Source organism: Malaclemys terrapin, chromosome 17, assembly GCF_027887155.1.
Source record: "Malaclemys terrapin pileata isolate rMalTer1 chromosome 17, rMalTer1.hap1, whole genome shotgun sequence".
NCBI classification, from domain to species: domain Eukaryota; kingdom Metazoa; phylum Chordata; order Testudines; family Emydidae; genus Malaclemys; species Malaclemys terrapin.
The window spans coordinates 16,411,082-16,437,814 of NC_071521.1; the positions used below are offsets into that span (position 1 = coordinate 16,411,082).

General features: G+C 50.7%; 1 protein-coding gene across 3 annotated transcripts in view; it reads left to right on the forward strand.

The window, feature by feature from the left end:
* The window catches only part of ASTN2 (astrotactin 2), a 657,219-nt gene that overhangs the window by 240,504 nt on the left and 389,982 nt on the right, over positions 1 to 26,733 (forward strand). For all 3 annotated transcript variants that reach the window (XM_054007154.1, XM_054007156.1, XM_054007155.1), the window contains 4 exons: positions 3,721 to 3,888; positions 23,699 to 23,783; positions 24,734 to 24,808; positions 25,350 to 25,487. In XM_054007154.1, coding sequence (XP_053863129.1) covers positions 3,721 to 3,888; positions 23,699 to 23,783; positions 24,734 to 24,808; positions 25,350 to 25,487 — 466 coding nt within the window. The remainder of the gene's footprint in view (positions 1 to 3,720; positions 3,889 to 23,698; positions 23,784 to 24,733; positions 24,809 to 25,349; positions 25,488 to 26,733) is intronic.

Below are 26,733 nucleotides of genomic sequence, written 5' to 3' on the forward strand. Positions count from 1 at the left end.
AAGCGGGGCAGGTAGATTTGGAGGTCAAAGCAGGACAGTCCCTTGAAGCTGGGACTGTGTGGAGGCCTGACTATGGTTTCTCACCGTTCTTTAGAGTTCAGTGTTGGCGGCTCTCCTGATTTTTTCATAAGTGACGGGATTTCAGCCAGGGCCGGAGCCTAGACTGGTGATGACACGAGCAACTCTCTTGCCCATCTCCTGAGGCAGAACATCCAGCCAGAGCTCCTGCAGGAAGAGCTCTGTCCCCCTGCACCCAGCAACCTCAAGCCAGCCTCACAAGAGGAGAAGGGAGCAGATAGGGCCCAGCAACTCAGGGGGGCTCTTTTCTTCCCCTCCCTTCCTGTGAGCAATGGGACAAGGTGTCTCCTCTGCTCTCCCTCCCTGCCATACCCAGCCTGGGAATAGGCAGGGGGGTAAAGAGCCCCTGGAGCTGCCACCCACTTCCTGCTAGAAGGGAGAGAGGGGTCCCTGTTACAGCCACCAGCCCCAGGCCTGGGAGACGGGGAGTGAAGAGCCCCAGGAGGGAAGCGGGGACTGAACTGTTGGGTTGGGGGCGGAATTAGCTTCTGGGCAGGGAACAGACAGATGTAGGGCTGAGAGCTCCTGCAACAGAAACCAAGAGCCCCTTGCCCAATAAATCTGGGTGAGTAGGCAATACACACCCCCTTTTTGCATGATGGTGACTAAGTGTGAAGGTGATGAGGATACCCGTGAGCCTGCCTGACAATCTGAGCTGGGGGAACAGCACTCCTAGTCGCCTGCACTAGCTTGTGCATAAGCTGGTCTGTGAGTGGACAGATAAATAAATACACGTATACGTGTGTGGGTTTGTGAAAAGGTCTTGTGTTTGAGAGAATAGATCCCCCAGTTTACATGGACATTGGCCTGAATTCTGCAAGTCCAAAGGGCTCCCGGAGTCCCCCGTTAGTGCCATGTTCGCCTGTTGCTGTGTATGGTGCTTGCATAAACTTCTTTTCTCTTTTTTACTTGCCTCTCAACAGCAAACACATGGTTTCCAGCTGGGTTTTTCAAAGGAGCCTGAAATTCTATGGGAATTGGATACCTAGCTCCACTTTCAACCTATCCCCCACCCCCCAATACCTGTCTCTATGCTGCTATACCTTTGAATAGTCTCGGTGTTTTTTAAACTTCGCTTTAAGCCTTTTTATTTCTGTTTTGCTTCTTGGTTAGTTTGTTGCTCTTAGTTTATTGCCTATTGATTTTGTTTCTGTTAATTTGGGGTTGGCTGCATGTTAAATCCGGGTAGAGAGCTTTGGTGAAAGTGTAGTGTGCTGGTCCATGTCGTTGCTCAGTCCTTTAGGGCGGGGGGAATTTTCCCGTCAGGTGCCCTCATGGAATATACCTGCGTAGTTCTCAAAGCCGCCCTCCCCACCAGTTTAAATACAATGGAAGTAAGGCCCAAGATTTTTTTATTGCAGATACGAATATATCAAGTGTGCATGTGTAAACACCCCCGCACACGTACATATCTGTAAATTGTGTAAATGTCCAATATGCAAATATAGGCACCTAAATAAGTGCCCAGCTTTTCCTACCTGCTAACCTCTTGGCAGCTCCCATTGAAATCAGCTGGAGCTGCTGCGAACTTGGCACTTATTTCTCATTGGGTTTTCCCAGGCCGCTCATTTAAGCACTTGCACTGAGACTCCTGCTTTATAAATCTTCCATGGGTGTGGCAGGAGGAAGGTGATTGAGAGGTTTCTTTCTCACTCGGCCTTGATAAGCCTCATTTCCATGGCAATTAACTTTTAATTTTCAAACGGATGCATGTGTGCTGGTTCTTATCCTGAGGGGGTTCGTTAATCGCTTGGCTTCCACTGGTGCTAATGGGAGACAGGAGACGAAAACCTCACACAATGTTTTTGGAAATTAAAGACTGAATCCTTTATTAAGTCGTGTGAGTCTTCTGTGCGGCAAAGGGATAAAGCCTGTTGCTACAGAGACTCTCACTCTGGGGAGTCACTTGGAAGGCTCTGAATTCTCAAAAATCTAGTGCATTTTTGCCCTCTATTTTAAAGGTTATATTGAGACCTGGAAATCGAAAGGAAAGAAACAAATTAGTTCCAGGCCTCTCTTATAGTCCACAAAGTACATCTGTTTCTGCCATTCTTCTCCCAGTGGCCTCCATCCCCTGCTTTTGGTGTCTTCTACACCTGTTACTTCACCAAATGCTACTTTTAATGGCCAGGGTTCCCTGCCTCACCTCTGATCTGTGCAGCACTCTTACAGACGTAGTCTTATAATCAATGTAATTGAAGATCAGAGTTAATGAGGACCTCTGCGTTTGTGAAATCCCCCTAGCGATGCTGGGCTTCAGATGTTAGATAAGGAAATGATTGGGCTGAACTGAAAATCTATTTGGCTAATTAGATGATGCATATTCCCACAAGGCGGTGGGGGTGGGGGAGAGATACATTTCACAAATAAAGAAACATCAGATTTCTTAGGAAAAGGGTTTTGGCAGGAATTTACTTTTCAGTCACTGACCTCTGGAGGAAGGGAGTTTCAGGAGAGAGAAGGCTGCTCATGCAGGGAAGTGAGGGGAAAAAAAGGAACATCTTTTATTGGACCAACTTCAGTTGGTGAAAGAGATGAGTTTTTGAGCTCCACCGAGCTCCTCTTCAGGGGAAGTAGCATATGGGGCAGGTTCATGCCTTTTGAGCCAAGAGCTATCTGGTGGTGCATTCTGCTGCTGCTGTCTATGAACGTATATGGTCCTCATCTCCCTAGAATCCGTGGGGCTCAGAAACATCACCCTATGAGATGGGGAAGTGTTCACCTCCTTTTACAGATCAGGAGCTGGGGAACAAATTTAGCCATTTGTCCAGGGGCAGGGAGTCTGGCAGAGCCAGGTGGTGAATCTGGGTTTCTCTGAGTCCTGGGCTAGTGTCATATAAGCAGGGTGAATTCATACAGATGTGAGCTGAATGGCAGGTTCACATTTGGGGGTGGGGGGGCTCTCAGTACTCCTCAGTGCTCTGCTGCGGCTGTCAGGCTGTTCACTGAGGGCAACGGAACAGCCTGGTTCTGGTGGTGGAAAGCAGCTCTGGGAGTGCACCAAGCTGTGAGAGGACATAGGGTTGGGCCGATGCGATGCAATGAAGCCCCAACACCCTGTTTGTAGATCTGAGCAGTAATCCTCCACCCTGAGCTCCCCCATCCCCTGGGGAAGATAGTTCCCTCCAGCAAGCGGGGTGCAAGGGGCCATATAACCAATGAAAGAGGAGAGTGACATCTACGGCTCATGCTCCTTCCATCCCTTAGCCCCCAGAAGACCTTTTGTGTGAATATTCCTGCATCGGGGCTCTGTGTGATTTGGGGAGTTGTTGAGGTTCAAGAAGACGGAGCAAGGGAGCAATCATCCGTTCCTGGCAGGAATCGCTCTGGAAAACCAGGGGACGGTAACTCTGGAGTGTCACAGAGGAGGCTGTTCAGCACAGCTGCATCTGATGCACTACACATGAGATTGGCAAGAGTTTGCTTTCTGCAAATAGCACAGCCGGGCCAAGAGGGAAGTGGGAAGAGCAACTGCATGGTCACATGATGATGCTCTACTCAGGCGGTGTGCAAACCATTAGGGATCTTGTCTGAAGTGTCTGTCCTCTTCTCCTCTTACCCTCTCCAGCTATGCTGAAGTGCTTGGAGTGTTGATTGCACCCGACTAACAAACTGCCCCTTTCCCTGTTTTTCCCCCTGCAGGAAGCAGTTTTGTTGTGAGCGAAGGAAGCTACCTGGACATCTCTGACTGGTTAAATCCAGCCAAGCTCTCCCTTTACTATCAGATTAATGCCACCTCCCCCTGGGTGAGAGATCTCTGTGGGCAGAGGACCACCGATGCCTGTGAGCAGCTGTGTGATCCAGAGACTGGTAAGTGGAAAGCGGCAGGCAAGAGACTTGGGGAAGCGTTGGAGGTGTCTGTCTACACAATCCGCTGCAGGCTCTGCCTGCCTAAACTTTTGCTTGGTATTAAGAGTGTCTGTGCTGGTGGAAGTGCAGTTGTTCGTAACCGACGAACGATTGCTCTACCAGCCCTTGAGCATTGGGCTGCTAGGTACTGGCCCTTCCACAATGATGTAATTTAGCAATGATCTCTCATGCAGCTCTCCAGCACGCAATTAGAAAGGGGGGGTCCAGTACTGTCTTTTCTAACTTAGAAATGGTCTCTCTTTTTATTATGATTTGTACTGTGGTAGTTCCTTGAGCCTCTATCATCGACCAGGACCCTACTGTGCTAGACATCTGTCAGCTCTCCAGCGTGACACTGTGAGGGAGAGGAGTTACTCTGCGGTTGAGAGTTGTCCATCATCTGAATAGCCTTCCCCTGCAGAGTCCACACACATCACGGCATCAGGATCACAATCTTGTTGGAGATGCTGCGGAAACTGCAAGCCCGTGCAATTCTGTGCTGTGCCCTAATGCCTCTCAGCGCAGCTGTGGGAAGCCTGTCCCCAGAGCCTGTAATTAGCAAGGAATTGAAAAGAATCCAGCAAATAAAGGAAAGGAATTAAAAAGAAAACTTGTCAGCAAATAAACTCATGGCTCTGGCCAACTGAAAGCTCCTTATCAGGTCACTTTCCACTGACACCTCCTTTTCTGCCAGCGCTGATAATGAGGGAGCGGGCGCTCTGCATGTGAAGATGGCTCTGTGCTGTGGTTGGTTTGCTGATGAGGGCCCTTGGTGCCCTCTGCAGGGTTCGGGGAGAGTTACCATTTCCCGGTGCCTCTCCCTGGAATGCTTTCCTGGTTGGCTGGAGGGAAGTGGCCTTGGCGTTGATAAAACTCCCAGCTGAATCTAAAAAGCATGCAAATAACCTTGCCTCCCGGAACAGAAATGGGATAACCTTTGGCTCATCGAAGGAGAAGCATCAGACCTTCCCCTCCTTCCACCCCCGCTCTTGTGCAGCCGGTGCTAGGGAGAGCCACAAATCCCCAGCAGTAGGGTGGGATTCTGTTTTCAGGTTTCTGCTGGCTGGATTTGAAGAGGGGCAGTTTGTGGTCATCAGGCTTGGAATGCACTCTTACCCCATGGCAGCCTGTGAGGAAGAAAGGGGGGCTGCATTTTCATCTTTCAGCACTTAAGGCTGTGAAAGCTTTCTCCGTGTCATAGAATCATAGAATCTCAGGGTTGGAAGGGACTTCAGGAGGTCATCTAGTCCAACCCCCTGCTCAAAGTAGGACCAATTCCCAACTAAATCATCCCAGCCAGGGCTTTGTCAAGCCTGACCTTAAAAACCTCTAAGGAAGGAGATTTCACCACCTCCCTAGGTAACCCATTCCAGTGCTTCACCACCCTCCTCGTGAAAAAGTTTTTCCTAATATCCAACCTAGATCTCCCCCACTGCAACTTGAGACCATGACTCCTTGTTCTGTCATCTGGTACCACTGAGTTCCAGCTGAGCTACCCCCCCTCCCCAGAGAAACAAGACTCTCTCCCTGCCTGAGCAGAGCTGTTTCTGGCTGACATCAAGGCTGGTGCAATTTCTGTCCTTTCCATCTTTTTGCAATGACCACAACGGAAGGCAGTGGCACCAGATACACCAGTTGGAGAGTGACTGCATGAGGATAGTGCTAATCTGTTTGGCAGCTTCATGAGGGCTGAATTTTAGGTGGGGGCACCAGACCTTGTCTTAGCTGCTCATTCATTAATGAAGGGCACTTCTCAGTGCGCTGCTGGGGCTGTCACACTGTTCACTGTGGGGCACTGGAGCAGCCCAATTCTGGATGTGGAAGAGGAGCTCTGTCAACTGACCAAGCTGTGAGCAGGGCCTAGAGTTGGGCTCAAGCTAAATTTATTTTGCTTTGATTTTCTTTGCTCCTGTCTCAGGAAGTTGCCACCCCACACAGGTCACGGGCCGTTGTGGCGGTGGAGATACAAACACCATCTGGGATCCGGGAGATGCTTTGCCCTGGCCCAGAGAATGGGAGAAAGGAGTCCCAAAAGCAAGCGGGGGAGGGACTTGCAGTTATAAAACATCAGGCACTTGAGTCATTTAAGGCTGGGTTGTGTTCTCAAGAGCGGGTCAAATATCTGTGTCCATGAGTAGATTGGAGGAGATGTGTTTTATTCCCTTCTAAGTGTTTCTATTTCTCAGGGCTTGTCTACAGAGGGAAATTAACCAGCACAGCAATAGCAGGATAATATTTCCATTATAGCTAGGCCGGTCAATTTCCCTGTGTAGACAAACCCTCAGTATCTAGACTTCCAGGAAAAAGGGTAGAACCAGCCCAGCCAGGAGGCATAGAAGATTTCCCTCCAAATATCTCAAAGCCCTTTGTAAACTATATAGAGAGATCATTTCAGCTCTCAGAGAAGCGCAGTCACCTCTGGGGCGGGAGGCAGCCCATTGTAACTACACCGCAATTCAGAGAAGCAAGTAAAGAATTCTTCATCCAGCTGTAACTGCGGGGAGACCGTATGGCGGCAGAATGCAGTTACCCAGTCAGAACAAGCCCTGCAGCTCCGTTTGCAAGCCCCATGCTGTCCTTGGCATTGAAAGAGCTGGTTTAATTCTCTCGCGGTCTCTGCAGTGAGGGGCGGACTGCTGCTGGCCCCATCTGTACAACGGCGGCAGCCCATGTTTCTCTTGCCGGTGAGAGCAGCTGGTTCCTCTCGCTGGCTCCCCAGCCGTGCTTTAGCAGAGGATGACAGAATTCAGTCAGAGGGAATGGAGCAAGGCTTGCTCTGCGCCTTTGACGTGCTGTAGTCCACCTTCGCCGGCTGCCTCTGCCCTTTTGCCAAGAATGTTCCTCAGGCACATCCCGCAAAAGGAGCATCCGCTCCTTACTGAGTGCAGTAGAAATCAGTGGAGAGATGGACTGATTGGGTCCCTTTCTGAGCCAAGTATCGGCCGTCCTGCACCCTGCTGTATCGCTGATCTGGCTGAGAAATAAATCAGTTAAAAGTCCTTGACAGGGGCTTACTGGCCGTGAGTGACAGAAAGAGGATGAGCTCAGCCCTCACCTGTAATGTCTAGTCCAACCACAGGGAGCTCGTGAAGGCCTGGGAACAGCTAGACCAGGAAGGGTGAGAGCGCAGATCTGGCACACGAGGTGTCTGAGCACAAGGACCTACTATGAAGAAGTGTTCTATTCTTAAGCCTGTCCTGCTGCTCTTGACTCACCCGACTATGCCTGCTTATTTCAGCACATATGTTCTCTCTCTCCAGGGTCTTGGAAAGTGTTGGTCGCAAGCACTGCATCACGTAGGCTCGGGGAGGTGAGTCAATGAGCAGCATTGATCTCAACCGGGATATTCTTAACCTTAAGCTTAAAATTAAGCACCTCTCTCCTGTTTTTTCCCAGCAAGGAGAGATCAAGGGCAGAAATTGCAAAGCGGATCTCATCTTCCCTCCAGACCAGTTGATAAACAGGAATAGAGTGTTGCTGTTGGGAAGATGTTGGCCACGATTTTAAAACGGGACTAGTGATTTTGGCAGCCTAACTCTGAGAGTATGTAAAGTGACCCGTTTCTCCGGAAGTTCTGAATGCTCACCCTTTGACAACCTGGAGAGTTGAACAAGCCCCCAAAACAGACAGACAATCTCTAGGCACCGGTGACAATCGTGGCCAGGATATTTGTGATACGGCTGCTCAGCAAGAAAGTTCTGTGCTATGGGAGTGTTTCAGGAGGGGTGGGTGGGAGAAGAAACTGTTCATGGGTCAACATTTTTTTTTTAAAGTGGCATTTTATCACTTTGAGGGGAAAAGTCCTGGGGTCCTGCTGTGTAATAGAAATTGTGTCTGATTTCAACCATTTCAGGTGAGGGGTTTTATAAACTTGTTGGATCCCGAGTGATGGTTTGCTAGAGGCCTCCCCCCACCACCCCCACGGCTGGATAGAAGGTTGGTGGGAGGAGAGGTCCTATGGCAAGTGAGGGCTAGAATCAGGAGGGAGAATGACCCACATAGCGTAAGGGACCCCACTTCTAGTGACAGCCCCTTGCCCTTGCGTAGCATTTCTGCTCTGAAGGTCTCAAAGTGCTTCACAGGCATTAGTTAAGCCTCTTTCCTGCGAGGCAGCTTGGCATTGTTATCCCTGTTTTACAGGTAGGTAAACTGAGGCAGTGAGGGGAGGTGGGTTTGGCGCTAGGAGCTAGAGTGAATCCTTTACAAAGCTGGGACTGGAATCCAGAACTCCTGCTGTAACCATCCAATGAAGCCTGGGTATGGGATAGAAGGGTAGAGCCCTGTAGTCAATCCATGTCCCCCTGGGGTGTCACAGCCATAGGCAGGGAGAGGACTCGGGCCTTTCTGCTCCAGAAGCACAGGCCTCTTCCACATGAGCTAAAGGGGATCTCCTTTAGCTGTAGCAGTACGAGGGGCCTGTGACACACATGTGAACAGGTCCACGCAGTCCATGCTGCGAAGGGCAGCAGTGCATTGACATACTAGCCTTTGCCTTTCAAGTTCCTAGTAGCTCAGGGGTAGGCAACCTGTGGCACGCGTGCCAAAGGCGGCACGCGAGCTGATTTTCAGTAACACTCATACTGCCCGGGTCCTGGCCACCGGTCCGGGGGGCTCCGCATTTTAATTTACTTTTAAATGAAGCTTCTTAAACATTTTAAAAACCTGATTTACTTCACATATGACAATAGTTTAGTTATATATTATAGACTTCTAGAAAGAGACCTTCTAAAAACATTAAAATTATTATTTTATTACTGACACGCGGAACCTTAAATTAGAGTGAATAAATGAAGACTTGGCACTTCTGAAAGGTTGCCGACCCCTGAAGTAGCTCTTTGGGGCAGGGACTATCTTTTCCGTGTTCGTACAGCGCCCGGCACGATGGGGACCTGGGTCACGCCGACAGTACAAATAATACAAATTAGTCTCCTACTCCCAAGCGTCAGGGTGCCCTAGGAATTATGGGAGATGTGATTGCTACCATCAAGCTAACTTTTGGAGGGGGTGTGAGGGGGTTGCCTTCTCATTGTAGGGCTAATGCCATGTGGTACAGCTGCAGTGGGGACCCAAGCTGTTTTCCAAAGGGATTAAGTTGAGAGTCCTTCCTTCGCCACCCCCAGATCCCTGGATACGGTGTAGCTGTGAAGTGCTGGCTGGCTTTTGATCTGAGACACACCAATAGGGCTTGGTCAGGCTGATTCAGGCAGCCTTTCCTGCAAGCCAGAGCCGTCCATCCTGCCATGAAATGTACAGGAGTGAGAGCTGCTGCTCTGTTAGCATGGCTGGCTACAAAGATTACCAACAAGAAGAGGCAATTCACACTGTGCTTGGGACTGGATTGCTGCCCTTTGCAAACGGAGGATAAGGAGGGTTTGTGCTGTGCTGTGAGTTGGAGCTGAGTCTGCCGTCTGTGTGTCTCAAAGCTTTGTGTGCGCATGACAAAGCTGCTGCTTGTACCACACACACTGACCCCGTCTCATAAAATCAGTGAGGGGCTGCCTTTTCACTAGCCTCCCTTGTCAGCGCCGGTTACATTTATGAGGGCATCTATTTTTTCCCCCTTCTCTGTGGCATATGCAAATACTGATTAGTGTACACAATTATCTGCTTTGTATGCACGCAACTAATTCACCCCCACATGTTGTGGGCACATCTTAGGAGGCCTGCTGGGAAACTGGTTCCGTTGGGCCAAATATTGAAATGTTCAGCGTTCGTGCTGGCAGACTTATCAGTGCAATGAGATAAATGAGATGGAAAACGACCTTGATTAATAGGGGCACGTGATTTTTTTGCCCTCACAAATCAGACATCTAAATTTTATCTTCTGTATAGCTGATTGCCTCAACACAACTGTGAGCAGATTTGATTGAAGATAAATTAAAAAAAAGAGGTGGTGTTGAGGCCCCTTTGAAAAACTGGCAATGAAATGAAATTGGTTTACAGTGTCTTCCAAATGGTTTCCTTCGCCATTGTAGTCATAGATTCTATTACCATCTCCAGCAAAATGGGGACTTGCCAGCAGGAGGTTCAGAAAAGACATTTTTATACATATCCCATTTAAGTAAAACACACACACACACACACACACACACACACACACACACACACACACACACACACACACACACACACCCTTTAGAGAATTTGGAGGTTGCATGGTTGGGCATGTAAGTCAGAAAATGCCCCCTTCCTTTCTGTGGATTAAAATCACCCTTTGATGCAATTTAATATCATGCAGCTTTTCTGCAGTATCTAGTAAAGTTTGTTTATTCTTGTATACATTTGGGATTTTCATTTTCATAATGGTCCAGCGTCTTTGTTGACTTAGACTTGCGTATGATGAGGCCCCGTCTCTCTAAGGTCTGTATTTTAATAACTTGGTCAGTAGCCATGTAATATCTGATTTCTTTTCATCCATCCAGCAGCACAGCTTGCTTTATGTGCAACTTAGAGCATGAGGCAATTAACTCCCATGCTAATTTAGCTTCAGGTTTAAGTGATGTAATCAAAATGCAGGCACATAAAGGGGCAGAGTTAAGGTTATCTGTGCTGCCTTTGCTTTCTCATTTTCTACCATTTGCAGGTTTGACCATGCAGCCATTAATGTTCTCATAATGGAATTTCTGAAGTTTGTGTAAAGAAGAAAGGATTCCATAATGTGGAGCTATTTTTGCACAGGCCCCTCTAAGCCAAACTACTTGATAAATATTATGAGGTCTGCAAGAGGTAACCTCTCAGCTGTGAACCTTTCGGAGCAGTGCAGCTTTTACCCTAGATGATGTCTGCTGCGTGAGACAGGACTCTGGCAGAGCCCTACCTCATTTGGTGTGTGCCTTCACAGCAGAATATAGGCTGGATGCAATGAGGCATAAGCGCCTCCTTAAAGTTAAGAACGTGCTTAAGTGCTTTGATGAATCAGGACCATGAAAGGTGGAGCTCAGTGGGATGGAACTGGCAAAGCAATGCCAGATTTCACAACACTCAAAGGTGCTTCTGCTCAGTGAGGGTGCTTTCCCTGCCAAATTTCAGCCCTCTACCCCAGCTGTTTAAAGAATTGTAGCCCCCATCACCCCCAAAAAAGTCTGTTGATTAAGGTGTTTTTCATTCTTAAGTAGCTAAAGTGTGTGTGTGTGTGTTTATTTATTAAATCACTATTGGGCAGAGACCAGGCCTGGAAAACATCAACCCAGAAAGTTAGAAACCACCGATAACCAGCGGCTGGAATGGAAACGATGAAGCAACCTTTTCTGCAGCTGTCACTGCCGCTGCAGTTATTCGTGAATGCAGTTCACAGTCTCTAGCTGGTGCTGGCTTGGCCAGGAGCTCTCTGAAGACGACGCTCTTGGCCAGAAGCAGCTTCCCATTGAAGTCAGCCTTTCATAATTTGTTAGGATCTCTTTCTTCCCCTTTGTATTTAATGTTCTATGAATCTCCTCACCTGGCGGGGGAGCTGTGCCATCTTGCCACGCTGTCCCATGGCGGCCTCGTTAATTATTGGGCGGGGGCAGTTGATTCTCTGCTCATCAGCACAGCTAATAAGTTCTCTGGCAGCTAGCAAGCCTGGCAAGAAAGCTTGTGGACATACATGTTCTGGCCTCGTCTCCAACAGGCTTTGCCTTCATAGCATTGCACAGCATTCTCCATCAACGCTGTTCATCTGGAGAGGCTGTTGGTGAATGTGAGGTGTCGGGGTCTGGCAATCTGGCCACTATGTCACCTAGACCTGCTCTGAGCAGTGATTGAAACTCCTCCAGCAGCTTGTCTATGCTGGTGTTTCTGCCGTTATAGAGCTGGACCTGTGAGGGTTATGAAAAAAAGGCCAGTGTGGAGACAGCCATTAGGTGGCCTAATGTCACAGAGCAGGGGTTCCCATCCGTTTCCCTGCCCGTTCAGCAACACAGAAGGACAGATTGTTTCATACCTCTGTCCATGATCTCTTCTGAGGCTCAGGACCCCTAGGCTGGGAGTCCATACTGTAGAGAGAAGGAACAGAGGAAGGTGGGACATTGTCCCCCTTACCACCTCCAGGGTTGGTTACCAAAGGAACTAGAATCAGACAGCTTCATGCTGTGATCTTGGTAAATAGGGTTGCCAGTTTGGTTTGAAAATATTCCTGGACGTTTCATCACCTGACATAATCTTTCATTAGAGATTTAATCTTTGATTCCTGGAGACTCCAGGACAATGCTGGATGGTTGATGACCCTACTTAGGTGGCTAGCCCATGCCACTGCGGCTCCACTGCTGCTGTTAGCAAGTTAGCTCAGTGCTCACTTGGTTATAGCTACCTGGGCTGTCCCGATTGCAATATAGACACACCCTGAGAGTTACACCACTCTAGCTAGCCTAGCTCAAGTGACAGTGACCATGTTGTAAAACAATGTGGGAGCCACGTAGTGTGGTTGGGTTAGCAGTTGATGTATCCCCACGGCATTACTAGCTCCAGCATCGGCAGCGCTGGAACCTCGAACGCCATTGGCCCTGTCAAGCTAGCTCAAGCTTAAAGCCTCCCTTAACTTGAGCGAGAGAGATTTGTGTGTGGACAGGAGTCAGGTTAGAGGCAACACTCAGATTGGAGCTCGAGCTCTGCAGTGATGACAAGCCCTTAGTAGGGTCAGTGCGGTGCTTGGATGGGAGACCCTGCAGGAAATGGTGCTGGAGATATTGTAGGTGGTGCTTTTCCCAGGGCCTTTAAATTACATCAGTGGTGCTGTGCTGGGGGAAGGTGCTGTCTTTGCAATGTGTTATAGACACCAAAATTCTCATTATATGGCAGGTTACAGATTCCATGACCAGGGCTGCTAACCCCAGTGCCTAGTCTGGATAATTTAAAATCGGTCTAGTTAAATCCCCCTTGTGGTTTCCGTTGGATAGGACATTGTTCTTCCTTCCCCATCCTCAACTCTTCTGTAACGTTGCTGTGTGCTGTGAAACAGCTGCCTTATTCTACCCCAGGGGTGGCTGCTTTTCAGTGATGGGTGAAGCGTTTACTCCTTATCTAGTTTCTGTGTTAATTTTAGTGTGTGACGAAGGCATTTTCACCCAGTCTCATGGCTTGTAACAGCATCGGCAGCAGCCCTGCTCTCCAAGGCCAGTTTGTGGGTAACTCCTGCGCCCTGAATGTAGCTCCCTTGGCAGGTGGGGAAGAAACAGGCCCATGACCCTGTCTCCCTCAGCACCAGCCAAAAGCGTTTGCAAGCCTCACAGGGGACCCGGTGATGAATCTTCCAAAGGGATGTAGCAGGGGCATGTTCCCCGTGCCTGCCAGGGGGCAGTAAGGGCGATTGCACTGTAGGTCCCAAAGTGCCCCCTGGTGTCCGAGTAGGTTATTACAGCTCCAATACACCCGTAATGGAGGCCTGTGGCCAAAAACCACACAGAGCTCTTACACAAATTGTCTTTACAGAGCATCTTTCATGGGCCTCAGAACAGTGCATGTCATGACAAGCTGGGAACGTGGAAGGAGCCCTTCTCTATACAATAATGCAGCCACCTGGGCGGTGGGAGCAGCAGCGCCGTTGGCTGACGGCACTGTTACAGAAAGGGAAGAATGCTGTAGCCAACTGAAATCGCATGGGGCAGGGGCGCTTGTGCAGGCGGCATCCAGACAGGATACTAGCCAGTGTGCGACCGGCGATAATGCTCAGCTTGGACTGCAGGTCCCGCGGCTGGAGAGCGTGGGGCAGGGGGGAGATCGGTGCCTGCATGCCTTGAGCCCCCGAGCCCGTTTCTGTTAGTGAGGCTCCCTGTATATGATAAAATGGGGGGAAGAACAGAGGACAGACAGAGGGGCCTGCAGGGCTAAATCCTGAGCATCCAATGGCAGGACGGAGCGACGGGCTTTGACCCACCCATTTGACATTGCTCAGGATGTTGAATTAAGAACTGGTTTCTCTGACGTTCCGCCGGCAGCTAAAGAAAGATTCAGCAGAGGCCTGGCCAGTTTCACTGTGGGAGGGAAGCGACAGTGGCTGCAAGAGAGGCAGAGTGAGCCACATCGATCTCTTCACTGCCGATTCTCGGGGCTTTCCGCCGCACTGCTGTCATTCGGAGCTGACGGCGAAATTGCCATGGATTTTGATGGCTATTGAACGCCGGACAGGGACGTGGGTTCTGGTCCTGGCTCTGGCACTGACCTGCTGGATGACCTTAGGCAAGTCATTTCCCCGCTCCGTGCCTCAGTTTCCCCATCTGTAAAATGGGGATACATGCTACTGAACTCCTTTGTAAAGTGCTTTGAGAGCTACTGGTGAAACGTGTCATGTAAGGGCTGGATTATAATGATGGTCAGGGCACACCCAGACCCATTTGGTGGTGAAGCTGGGTCTGTCGTGTGCCTGGAGCGAGGGGCAGCGTGGGCTGAGGCTGCAAGTGTGTGATGGAGGTATTCCTGGTGCTGTTCTCCCTGTCCAGGCCATGCCACACTGGCAGTCGCTCCTGCTGCTGTCACTGACGCTGCCCACAGAATGGCCTTAACTTGTACAAACGAAGGCCCCTTCCAGCTGCCCACTGGGCGAGCATGGAGCTGGCTGCTGGAGTCCAGCTGGGGCCTGTCCCCTCTGCAAGCGGCATTTCTAAATGGAGAAGAGGGCAGCCCAGCCTGTTCCCCTGCTGTTCCTTTCCCTGGAAGGAGATGGGGATTGCAGTGTGCCGTTGCTCTTCAATCCTACCTCTGCTCTGGCCTCACCCAGGGAATGATCGTGCCCGGGGACACCTGTCCTGGCAGCTTCTTCTAGCTCTTGCCTTGGAAAAAGGCTCTTTCCACAGGTGTGGGGTGAGTCCGAGATTTCTGTCCCAGGGAAGGAGCCAGAGGCTCCCAGAGCCAAGTGGGCCCTGTTCCTCTGCGTCGTCAGCACCATGCACACAGCCAGCAAAGGGGAGAGGTGAGCCGGCCCTGCGTGTGCCCGAGATCCCCTCCGCGTGGCGTAACAAAGAGCCTTATCCGAGCGTGATTGGAACCGCAGTGATCCGTTCAATGCGAGCACAGAAAGCGGCTGCCGCTCTCCATCCCGATCCGATCGCTGTTGTTAAAGGCAGCTCACCCAGAAAAGAAGGTCATTGTGCCCACTTTTGTGCAGGCCATGTAACGAACACTGGGGGCAGTCAGCCATGCTCTGTCTGGGAAATGGGGGCACTGAAAGGGTCCTTCTGTGCGCTAAATAATGCTCGACCTTGGGACACCAATTACAGCTGGGGCTTTCTCTCTTGGGGCCCTCCCCGGTTCTGCAGGAGAGGCAGACAGCCGGGGGAAGCAAGAGACACTGTTAGAAGGTGGCTGTGCTGAAGATTCCCTCCCTGCCGTGGAGATGCCTGTGGATGACACACAGGAATTGGGTCCTGTCTCCTCTTGCCCCTGCACGTGGTGGGGGAAACGCAGCTGGACCTGCTGGGTCGGAGCTGGCATCAGATGGGAATTGAGAGCTGCGGGGACATGGCCTATGTTATTTCCAAGGAATGCTTTCCCGCTGGCTCATTGGCTGCAGAAAGTGCTTTGCCGGGGCAGATGCTCTCTCCCCTTCTGTCCATCTGTGCGTGTTAAAGCCCTTTCTTTTTGGATGTCCTCCCATGCCCAACCTGGAGCTGACCCACGGAGCCAGGGACAGGCTGCAGGAGGAAGGAGTGGAAGCTTTGCCTCAGGCTGTCACAAGGTTATTAGCTGGAATAGACACCCCTGGAGATTGAGGGAGCGTGTGTGAATGCAAAGATATAATATCAAGCCATGCAGGGGGAGGGAGGGACTCCGGTTTCTTGGCATAGAGGAGGAAATTGCGACGAGGTCTTGGAAAGGAGCCACGGGTCAGCAAGTGAGGTGGCACACCTCAGCTGGAGTGCTGTGTCCAGGTGAGAACACCACACTTTACGAACAATGTGACTAAACTGGAGAAAGCTCAGAGGAAAGCAACAAAAATGCTGAGAGGTTTGGAAAAGCGGACCTGTGAGGAAAGGTTGAAAGAACTGAGTGTGCTTAGTTTGGAGAGGAGAAGGCTGAAGGGGGCCTGATAAGTCTTCAGATATGTAAAAGGTTGTTGTAACGAGGTCAGCGATCAATTGCTCTCCATGGCCACTGAAGGTAGGACAGGAAGTACTGGGCTTAAACCGCAGCAAGGGAGATTCAGGTTAGAGATGAAGGAAAACTTTCTCGCTGTCAGGGTAGTTAAGCGCTGGAGCAGGTTACCTCGGAAGGCTGCAGAATCTCCGTCATTGGAGATTTTTAACAGGTTAGACAAACGCCTGCCAGGGATGGTCTGCGTATGTTTTGTCCTGCCTCAGAGAAGGCGGAATGGATTAGATGGCCTCTTGAGGGCCCTTCCAGCCTTACAGTGCTATCCTTCGGTGATGCGTGTGAATTCGAATCTTCCCCTGGATCCCAACTCCCATGGACAAACGTAGGTGCTGTCTTTGTTAGGGAAACTTTCACTAATGCCACTACGTCACTGTAGTTCCACCAGTACAGAACCCCTTGTATAGAGACACTGCACCTGCTGAAAAAGGGGCTTACCGCAGAGTAGGTTACCCCAGTGCCAGCTCTACCTGACATTGGTGCAGCACGTCTACACTGGGGGGAGGTGTTCCAGTGTGACTCCATCTCTGGGATTACAATGCGGTCAGTTTCTCCTTTAGGGCTTGTCTACACAACAGGCGCAGCTGTGATGCTGTAGCACCATCGTGCAGGTCAGGGATCTCAAACTCAAATCACCACGAGGGCCACATGAGGACTAGTACATTGGCCCGAGGGTCGCATCACTGACACCTTTTCGTATAAAGATACAAAAGCCCCCTCCCTCTGCCCCCATCCCCACTCCATCCCTTCCATGAGGCCCCGCCCCTGCCCCGCCTCTTCCCACGTCTTCCACGCCTCCATTCCAACCCCTTCCCCAAAGTCCCCACCCCAACTCTGCCCCCTCCCTGCCCCTATTCCAACCCCTTCCCCAAATCCCCACCCCGGCCCCCCTCTTCTCCTTCTCCTCCCCTGAGCGTGTGGCTCCCTGCTCCTCCCCCTCCCTCCTGGAAAGCGCTAAGCGCTGCCAAACAGCTGTTTGGTGGCGGGAAGCACCTGGAGGTGGGCAGAGGAGCGGGGACGCAGAGCGCTGGGGAGGAGGGGGACGGCGGGGAAGGGGAACTTGGCGGGCTGCAGCACGTGCGGCCCGCGGGCTGCGTGTTTGAGAACCCTGGTGTAGGAGTTTCCTGCATCAATAAAAGGGCATTTCCACCCCTGTAGTTAACCCACTTCCCCAAGCAGCGGTAGCTAGGATGGCAGAAGAATTCGTCCGTAGACCTAGCCGTGTCTGCGCCGGGGTGAGGTCGGCTTAACTTTGGCGCCTGGGGTGTGAATTTTTCATACCCCATAACAGCATAGATAAGTCCATCTAAATTTTAAGTATAGACCAAGGCTAAAAACAGGAGATATCAGCAAAGAGTGGCCCAGCTATGATGCTCAAATACCAGAAGTGCAAAACACCGAGTGACATTGCTTTGTCCCCAGATTTGAAATGATGAACGGAGAGAGAGAAAAATGACTGGGAAAGAAGATAGATTTTTGGAGCCTTCTGTTTGGATGTGTTTGGGGATTAAAGGAATCCCTAAAGCATCATCACAGCAGATCAGCTGCTTGCCCTAACGGGGCTAACAGGATTACTCTGCTGCACTGGCGGGAGGGGGAAGAATTTTCGGAGTGAGGATTCTTGACAGACCTCTGCTCGGCGGCCTCTCCTGGGAAGGCTACTTTGGGAAAGGAGACAAACTGGAAGACCTTTAACAGGGCACGCAACCTAATAGTAAATTTGTGGGAGAAGAGTCGCTGGATTTTAAGGGACGGGGTAAAATAATTTTGCAACTTTAAATGTACAAAAGAGACACACACCCCATCCCCCAATCCCAGGTCTCATTGATCTAGAGTCTGGGGCATGGGATATTTTTATTCCTGCATGTGTGTAACTTTTGATACAACATTGAGGGGGTTACGGTCCCTTGCCCTGAGAGTGTGCTTTGTAATGGATGCATTTCCTTTTAGGGCATCATAACAGGGTGCTCTGCCTCTGTAGGGGCCAGGACCATGTTGAGAACCAGTTGGGACCTGGTAGTTTGCAAGTGGTCACGTGACTGCCAGATGAGCATCTGAATCGTATAAAGAGCTCGGTTGAGGGCAGAGTTGCAGCAAGCAGGTTGGTTTCTGTTGCAGCTGTGGAGCCAGGGGATGGGCCCCCAGACAGATGGCCTCAGGGAGGACTGGGAAAGAGCTGTCAGGAGGAGGGAGGCTCTGGGAAGGAACAGGCTTGATGTGGAGTTTGTGTTACCAGTTTTATTTAGAAGAAGTAAAGCTTGAAGCCTTGAGAGCAAGGGCCTGAACGGACTCTGGCTGGGGCATGAACCCACCCTGGGCTGGGGAGACGGGTCAGCAGCCGACATGGTCAATTCTAAAATCTCTCCTGCCAGGAAAGGAAAGAGAGACTATTTTGCACTAAAAGAGACGGTCTCCATCACCTGTTACTGCTTCTCTCCGCTCCCAGGGACTCGCCTGTTCCTGACAAGGTGTCCCTTTTCTCCTTGCCACTGTCCTCTTCCACCTTTCCAGCGCTGCCAGCCTCGGGGAGAGCTGCCATGCCCCCGGCTTCCCTAAATAGCCAATAGAGGTCATTGCTGCAGCTACACAAAGTGGGCCAGAGCTGCAGGCTCCATCCCTGCAGCATACTCCCTGTCAGAGGTGTCCGGGGGCTCGAGGCTCTGCGTGGATCTCAGTCCCCGCGGGAGAGTGGCTCATTACCCTGCTGTGATGGCTCCTTTTTGCACAGATGCACTTTCACGTGAGCCATCACAAGCCTCCCGAGCCAACCTTCCATGGAAATTAAAAGCACTCACCGGTGTGTGTCTCCAGTCTTCCCAGGCAGGCTGGCTGAGGCAAAGGGGCATCTCCTCAAGCCGAAGTCAGCAGAGAGACTTCAGTGTGACCTAGAATTGGTCACTGACACGCAGCGCGGGGCCGTCTGGGGTAGAGTTTTCTGAAGTTTTCTGTGCAGCCTGTGCACAGAAAAAAAGGGTTTCAAGGATTCTGAATGCACCCATGGCTGTATCTAGGCCCCGTTGACAGCCCAGCCAGTTTGAGAGGCAGTGTGGTCCAGGGGAGAGGGCATCAGATCTGGGTTCTACTCCTCTCTTTGCCGTTGACCTGGTATGTGACCATGGATAAGTCGCATCTCTCTGTGCCTCTGTTTCCCCTCCTATCCTTTGTTCCACTTGGCTGTTTAGATTGTAAGCCCATCAGGCTGGGATAGTGTTTTGCCACCTTGGCCCCATGCAGGCGTTGCTCCTGTGTGGTGGACTGGTGAACCAGTCACGGGCTTGCTCATGTCTCCTGGTCCGCCCTCTTTTTCTGTATCTCCGTTACTCAGGCCAAGGAATCTCTGACATCAGTTAGTCCCCCGTGGCTGAGATTAGGGGCTCTGAGAACTTAACCCAGTGGCATCTGCCGAAATGCCGCCGACAAGCGGCAACGTCAATAGGCGTCGCCACCGACAAGCAGCATCTGCGGGCACCGCATTGGGGACCTCTGACTTAGCCCATCGAACCTGTGCCTCTTAGCTGCTGGTTTTCCTGCGCTGTGGTGTGCATTGCCAACTGGGAACGAGGAGAGAACGTGTAGAACACAAGGCTGATCCTTCCCAACGAATATAAACCCACAAGTGGCCTTTCAGAAATAGCTGGCACTGAGCATCAGCACAGGGTAGCAGAAAGGAGAGAACAAAGGAGTGCGACGTGATTCCTGATGTTATGATTTGTGTCCATTTATTCTTTTGCGTAGAGACTGTCCGGTGCCTGTCCTCGCTTACAGACAGCTCCCCAACCTGAAGCAAATACTCACCAGCAACCACAGACCACAGAACAAAAACACTAACCCAGGAACCAATCCTGCAACAAAGCCCGATGCCAACTCTGTCTACATATCTATTCAAGGGACACTATCATAGGACCTAACCACATCAGCCACACCATCAGGGGCTCGTTCACCTGCACATCTACCAATGTGATCTATGCCATCATGTGCCAGCAATGCCCCTGTGCCATGTACATTGGCCAAACCGGACAGTCTCTACGCAAAAGAATAAATGGACACAAATCTGACATCAGGAATCCTAATACTCAAAAACCAGTGGGAGAACACTTTAACTTGTCTGGCCATTCAATGACAGACCTGCAGGTGGCTATCTTACAACAGAAAAACTTCAAAAACAGACTCCAACGAGAGACTGCTGAGCTGGAATTGATATGCAAACTAGACACAATCAACTCAGGATTGAATAAGGACTGGGAATGGCTGAGCCATTACACACATTGAATCTATTTCCCCATGTTAAGTATTCTCACACCTCTTGTCAAACTGTCTGTAATGGGCTATCTTGATTATCACTACAAAAATTTTTTCTCTTACTTAATTAGCCTCTTGGAGTTGGTAGGACAACTCCCACCTTTTCATGTTCTCTGTATGTGTGTATATATATATCTCCTTGCTGTTTGTTCCATTCTATACAGCCGAAGAAGTGGGCTGTAGCCCACGAAAGCTTATGCTCTAATAAATTTGTTAGTCTCTAAGGTGCCACAAGTCCTCCTGTTCTTTTGATTGAGTTGACTGATGATCTTGACTTCTCATTATGCAAAACCTGGCACCTCCAGCTGAGTTTTTCTGAACAGCTTGTTTGTACCTGAAGAGCAAAGAACACCGTTTCTCTCAGAAGGGAGAGTTGAGGCGCAGGTCGCTCCCTGCCCACATGGGGAATGAATCTGAAGCAGATTTTCGCCAGTCTCCTGTGATCAGCTCTGCTCACAACACCCCTGCAAGGGAGGAGTTATCTCAGCTTTACAGATGGAGGAGCTGAGTCGCAAACGGTCAGTTCTTCAAAGGTATTTTGGTGTCTAAAGATGCAGCTAGTGAGTCAATGGGAGTTAGGCGCTAACTGGCTTGGGCCCGCTTACAAATCCCACTAAGTACCTGTCCGCATCTTCCTAACTATCTTTAGAACTCCACCCTGGAGAGGTTAGTGACCTGATTGCCAAGAGTTCAGTGCTGGCAGCTCCTACTGTTGTGACACTGAGCTTTAACACCCAGCGTGCTCGTCTCTTTTGAAAATCTGGACACACATGGCTTCTCAGGCCTGGCAGCAAGCCAGATGGATAGACCGCGGAGGCCTGATTCCCCGTCCCTGAGTCTCTCTCAGCTCTGCGCTCTGAAATGAGTTTAATATCTGGATGGGAAGGGAAGCTGGTGGTGTCGCTTGCTGTTTTACTTTACTGAAATAAACCTTCCGGGAAACCCTCACGCACAACCTTCAGCTGTTGGGAATGGAGTCAATAAACGCAGTGTTTCTGCAGGCTGTTGCAAATAGTTATCAAACTGAAAGACAAACTAAACTCTTTAGTCCAAGGCACCCCCACAGCTGCCTGGGTGCCACCCCTTTGAATCCAGGTCTATTCCAGCCCTATGGATCCATAGAGGACTCCGCAGTGGGTGCACTACAGCCTACAGCTCTAGTAATTCCAGGGCAGGGGCTGAAGATGGAAATGGGGCCGACATCCCTGCGTCCCCACAGCTCTGCTTTGCAAGCACTTCGAGATGCCTCTCATTTGCAGAACACATATTTGTTATGTAATAAGCATCAGGAATTAATGATCCACGCAGCAACTGAGAAAACTTGCATGCTAAGCACTCTTGGAAAAAATAACTGCTTTTCGATCGATGGTGTACAAGAAGAAAATGCCATCCACCGCATACCAGGGCAGGCACGCTCAGCCTGGGTGTCTGAACTCCTGCAGAGAGGATAGAGCCAGCCCTCTTCCCTAAGTCCCTTTCCCTTTGGAGAGGTAGTGCTTCCACCGCTCCTTATGAATCATGAGTTTAGCAGCTTCTGGCAGATCGTAAATCAGTACTCTAGAGTCACCAGGACAAATCCCAGGATGTTTAATCTTTAATATTAGACGTGTTTAAAGCAGTGAATATTTCATGAAGGTGCTGTTGCATTTTAGCACATCATTAGCTGTCTGCTTCCTCCCCGCCCTCCTTTGCAGAGTGTTCTCTTCACAGTCTTCGAGCTGAACCCCCGTTTCCTTCCCTCTGCAAATAAAGCGCTTACTTCAATCCCCCTAAGACATTTTGAGGTCTTTCGTAGGGCCCAAAGAAAGCATGGGTATTTTGTCAGTCTGTATTAACTCTGTCTGGGGTATCCACACCCTAACCTGCCACAACACCTTTCCTTCCTTCTGGCCATAGCGGGGTGTGGGCAGAGAGAACTCCAGGGAAGGGTTTGCTTTGAACAATCCCCCCACCCACCTACCCTCCACCCCCCACACCACACCACACACACGGCCTGTGTTTAAGACTTAGTCCGATGCTCTGTCAAGTGAAGACAGGAGCTGAAGGGGAAAAGAAAGGGACAGGGTCGGGGGAAAAAAATCAACAAAAGCTTTTAAGAGCGACTATATGTGCAAATCCAATTAATCTTTTATTCCGCCATCTCTCGCTCCGGGATATGTATTTCTACCAAACAAAGAATCAATCTGGGCCAAGTGTAGTTAGGTCTCTGGTGTGGAAAAATCATGACGCCTCCACTAATGCTGCCAGGAGGGGAGAATGAGACGCGGTAAGGAGGCAGAGAGAAGAAGAAGGGAGAGGCAGAATAGGGCAGTGGATCAAAAAAGACTGTTGCTACCATCATGTACCCTTCGTGGGAGGTGGAAACCGGGGCAAGAACCAGGACCGCTGGCTCCATTGGTGCATCCACGACAGGCCTGAAGCCTTGTGGTGAGAGAAGGACTTCAAAAGCGTTTACAGTAGAAACATGCCATGGCCCAGGAGATTAGGGGGAGATGGTTCAGGATTGCTGCTTGCCTGGAGGGGCTGGTGATGAGATAAGAGGCACCTTGTCCTGGTGTGAATCCAGCCCAGATCAGGAGGGGACTAGAGGCCATTTCCACCTGTGGGGTGGGATACTGTTCTTTATTGTGAACTGAATTGGTCACAGAACAGCCTCTCACGCACAGATTCGTGACCCTAATTGGCATCTAGTTGCAACCGGCTGACAGGGCCAAGAATGTCTCAGGGGATGGGACTTCCTTTAGGGGGGAGATGTTCCCTGCTTAAGGGACTGGGACTTTACTCGTCGGGAGGAGTTTTTCATTCGCTGTGCTCCATGGGCTTGAGCCGTACCTTGAGTGCTTGGCTGCTGCACTGGTGAAAGCCAGCAAACCCCCTGCTGTCCCAAACATGCCTGTAGCAAGGAGGAGATGCAAGACGTGAGCTTACAAGGTGCTGAGCACACTCCATTCCCAGTGATTTCAACGGAGGATGCTCAGTGCCTTGCAGGATTGGGCCTTGGGCGCTGCTGATGGAGTGAGCTGTGTCTTCTGTAGAATGATCAGGATCAACCCCCATCAACAGCTGTTCTGTCCCCCCCACTTCCCTTTTGTTATGTGTTCAGCTGCATTGTGCTGCAGCTCCAGGTAAAGCAGGAACCGACAGAAGGGCACTCTTTGGGGGAGCTAGCCGAGAGCAGAGAGACTGCAGGGGGTCTCTCTCTCCCACGCTCATCACCCTAGCATCTAGGTAGATTCCAAACGACTCTCAGATCCAGGGAGGGGCGTGGATGGACGGGATGGGGCAAGGAACGCTAGAACTGACAGCTGTGGCTGAACAGGGAGAGGAATGGTGGTGTGGGAGAGCCGCATACAGTGACTCCTCTACGTGGTCTCTGCAGACAGAGGTTGACTCTCTCTCCTTTCCCTTTTAGGTGAGTGCAGCTGTCATGAAGGCTACGCCCCTGACCCAGTGCATCGGCATCTGTGCGTGCGCAGTGACTGGGGGCACAGTGAAGGGTGAGTGGTGCTAGTAAGATGGGCACTCACCCCCAGAGTGCCCCCTTGGGTCCAGGCTGGCATGTCACCCCGCACACTGCCCGATGGTCCAACGGTGACATCTCTGCCTCAATTTCCCCAATGCCTTTTAGTGAGTTCAATGAGATTTTTACGTAGTGAATTAGAACAATCTAATTCATTTAACTAAAGGCCAAATGTGGCAGGCAAGCAAGCCTTCTGCCCAGCGTCCTAGCTGGGGGAGCAGCAAATGTCTGCCCGAATCGAGTCCATTTGCCTTCTCCGTCCGGGCTCCTTACCCGTGAGGCCCTCTCAAGTCGAGGCCCTCTTCTGGAGCTGGGCCTCTTGCCATTAGCTGGGGAAAGGTTCCTTCTCTGGGCTCAGGGGGCCCACAGAGGTTGAGCCACTGCAACTCTTCTCTGGATCTGGATTGCCTGCTGCTGTCTGGTAAGGTCCTTTCACTGGGACCAGCTCTCCGGAGGGACTTGTCACTGATGGCACCTGCCTTTTGAAGCACATTCCCTCCAGGAGTACCTTTCCTCAGTCCCCTTTCCTGGAGAGTTCCCCTGAGAAGTCCCTCTCCTCCAGAGCTTCTGGAACTTTCTGACTGAACCCTCCTAACTCTTTATTAAGTCCAGGTGTTCCTTAGCTAATTAACTGCTGGTATGTAATTAACGACTCACGGGTGGATCTGGCTCGGTTCGTTCTCTTTAGCAGAGTCTGTCACAGCTAGTCTGACCCCGTCAGAGGGTCAGGCACCCTGTGACGGGTGCTATGAGCCATTAATGTCAGGATGGGGAGAACAGAGCATTACCTTTCTCACAGATCCCCTTTCTTGTCTACCAATTCCTGATGTGTCTAATTGGCTCTAGACCCACCCGTTGGCGTCCCTGGGTGTTTACCTTTCCTTGCTGGTTGACATGCTGTGCTCTCTTTCCCTCTCTGTCTCTCAGGCCTTGGCCCTACACAACACTCGAAAGGGGCTATGACTTGGTCACAGGAGAACAAGCGCCAGAGAAGATACTCAGGTAAGCTGAATGACTAGTCAGTCAGTCTGTTGGGAGGAGGAACACCTGGCTGCCAGGACACGTCGGGTCTGTTTGGGGTCCGCTCCAGCAGGCTTTGCAGTCACTACCTCCTGCTGCCATCTTGTTGTTCTGCCTGTGCTGCACTGGCTCCGTTTGTAGTCAATGAGTTTGGAAGACCTGCCCACCTCCTTAAGGAGGGGGAAGGGTTTCACCCTCCAGTCACCATCCCCTGTGGCATGCACCTGGGGTCAGGAAGCAACCGAGGGAAGTGTGAGCTTCCCAGTGATCCACTCTGTCCTCCAGATTCAGAGGGGCCGGTTCGCCCACTTGTGCTCAGGTTGTCCTTCTATCCCTCTCCCTGCTCTCACCTGTTCTGGCTCTGTTCCCCTGTGCTGGCTTTCTGGAGCAAGATACCAAACAGGTTCCATAATCCACCCCATTATACCATCAAACCAGCTGCCAAATGTTCAAACATTGAAGAGGGACCAAGCGCTTGCCCTGTATTTCATGTGCTTACGCTACGTTCTTGCCCCTCTCTCAGGTCCACTTATAGTTTGGGTCAAGGCCTCTGGCTACCTGTCAGTAAGAGCTTTGTGGTGCCACCTGTGGAGCTTTCCATCAATCCTCTTGCCAGCTGCAAGACAGACGTCCTGGTGACAGAAGACCCGGCAGACGTCAGGTAGGGGACCAAACTGTCTTGCGGAGATGACTCTCAGAGCTCCTTGTAAGAAGCTGAGATGCAGTACCCCTCTGGTGAGATACCTTCCTATCTCCAGACGGGACTTTCTCTTGGGCTGAGTGCGGCTTTGGATACTTCAAAAAGGATTTTTCACAACATGATGCGTGGGTGGGGATTGGTAATGAACCTGTGTTGCTCTTGGGTGTTCACCCTGCGATTGGCAATCCTGCACACGAGTCAGTTTCTTGAGGGAGAATGTGTTTTCCGTGCCCGTGTCTCCTCAAAAATCTCTGTACATGCTTGAGTCAGTAGACAGCCACCTTCATTGTAGGTGATATGCATGGTGAGAAGAGGCGTACAAGGACGCTGTACAAGGTTGTTTAGTTCTTCTGAGCTTAGGGCTGGCCTACACACACAATTGCTCAGATTTTAACTAAAGGTGTGTTTTTAATCCATGCGGCTAAACTGGTGAAAATGCTGGATGGATTCTCTTAAATCAATTGAAACCTGGCTTATACTAGCGTATCTTACATCAAAGCATTCACCAGTGCAAGCTAAATGAGAATAAAGGGTCAGGGATGTCAGGAGCTCAAGTGGCTAGCAAGAATCACATGCTTTTATATGACTGTGACAAGCACAAGTGGGGAATGGTCTTTGCAAGGCGGCGTGTGGAGGGGAGAGATTGCTTGCTTGACTTGGCAAATGGATTATTCATCTTTCAGAAACGCTCATAGAAATGCCAGCAGTTCTCCTGGGTATTAAAGCATTAGGCAATGGCTCCAGGCGGAGATGGAGGGTTGGCAGACATGTACTCAAACTCAGGCATGCATGCAGCGCTTGACTGTGGTGCCCAGGAGGGGTCAAAGCTGGTCCCTAGTGAACAGAGCCCACCTTGCCTAATCTTGTTTTTATGCATTTTTCTCCTATGCTTCTCTGTACACTTGGTGGGTTTTGTTTGGCTTCCCTGGCGTGGCTCACTCTGTTCCCCGGACTATGGTTGGTTGATACTGGTCTAGCTCAGAAGCTGGGTCTAAGGAAACCTCTGCTGGGTGAAGGAGAAGTGTACTGAGTGTGGGCTGGGAAGCAGAGGTGTTCTAAGTGTTACCTTGGGCAAGTCACTTGTTCACCATGTGCCAGAGGGAAAGTCAAGTATAGGACAGGGCCTCAGAGACTGCCCCGATGGAGCTGTGATGGCTGTCAGCTGAACGAGGTTAACCCGGGTGCAGGGCACTTCTCACCCCACCTC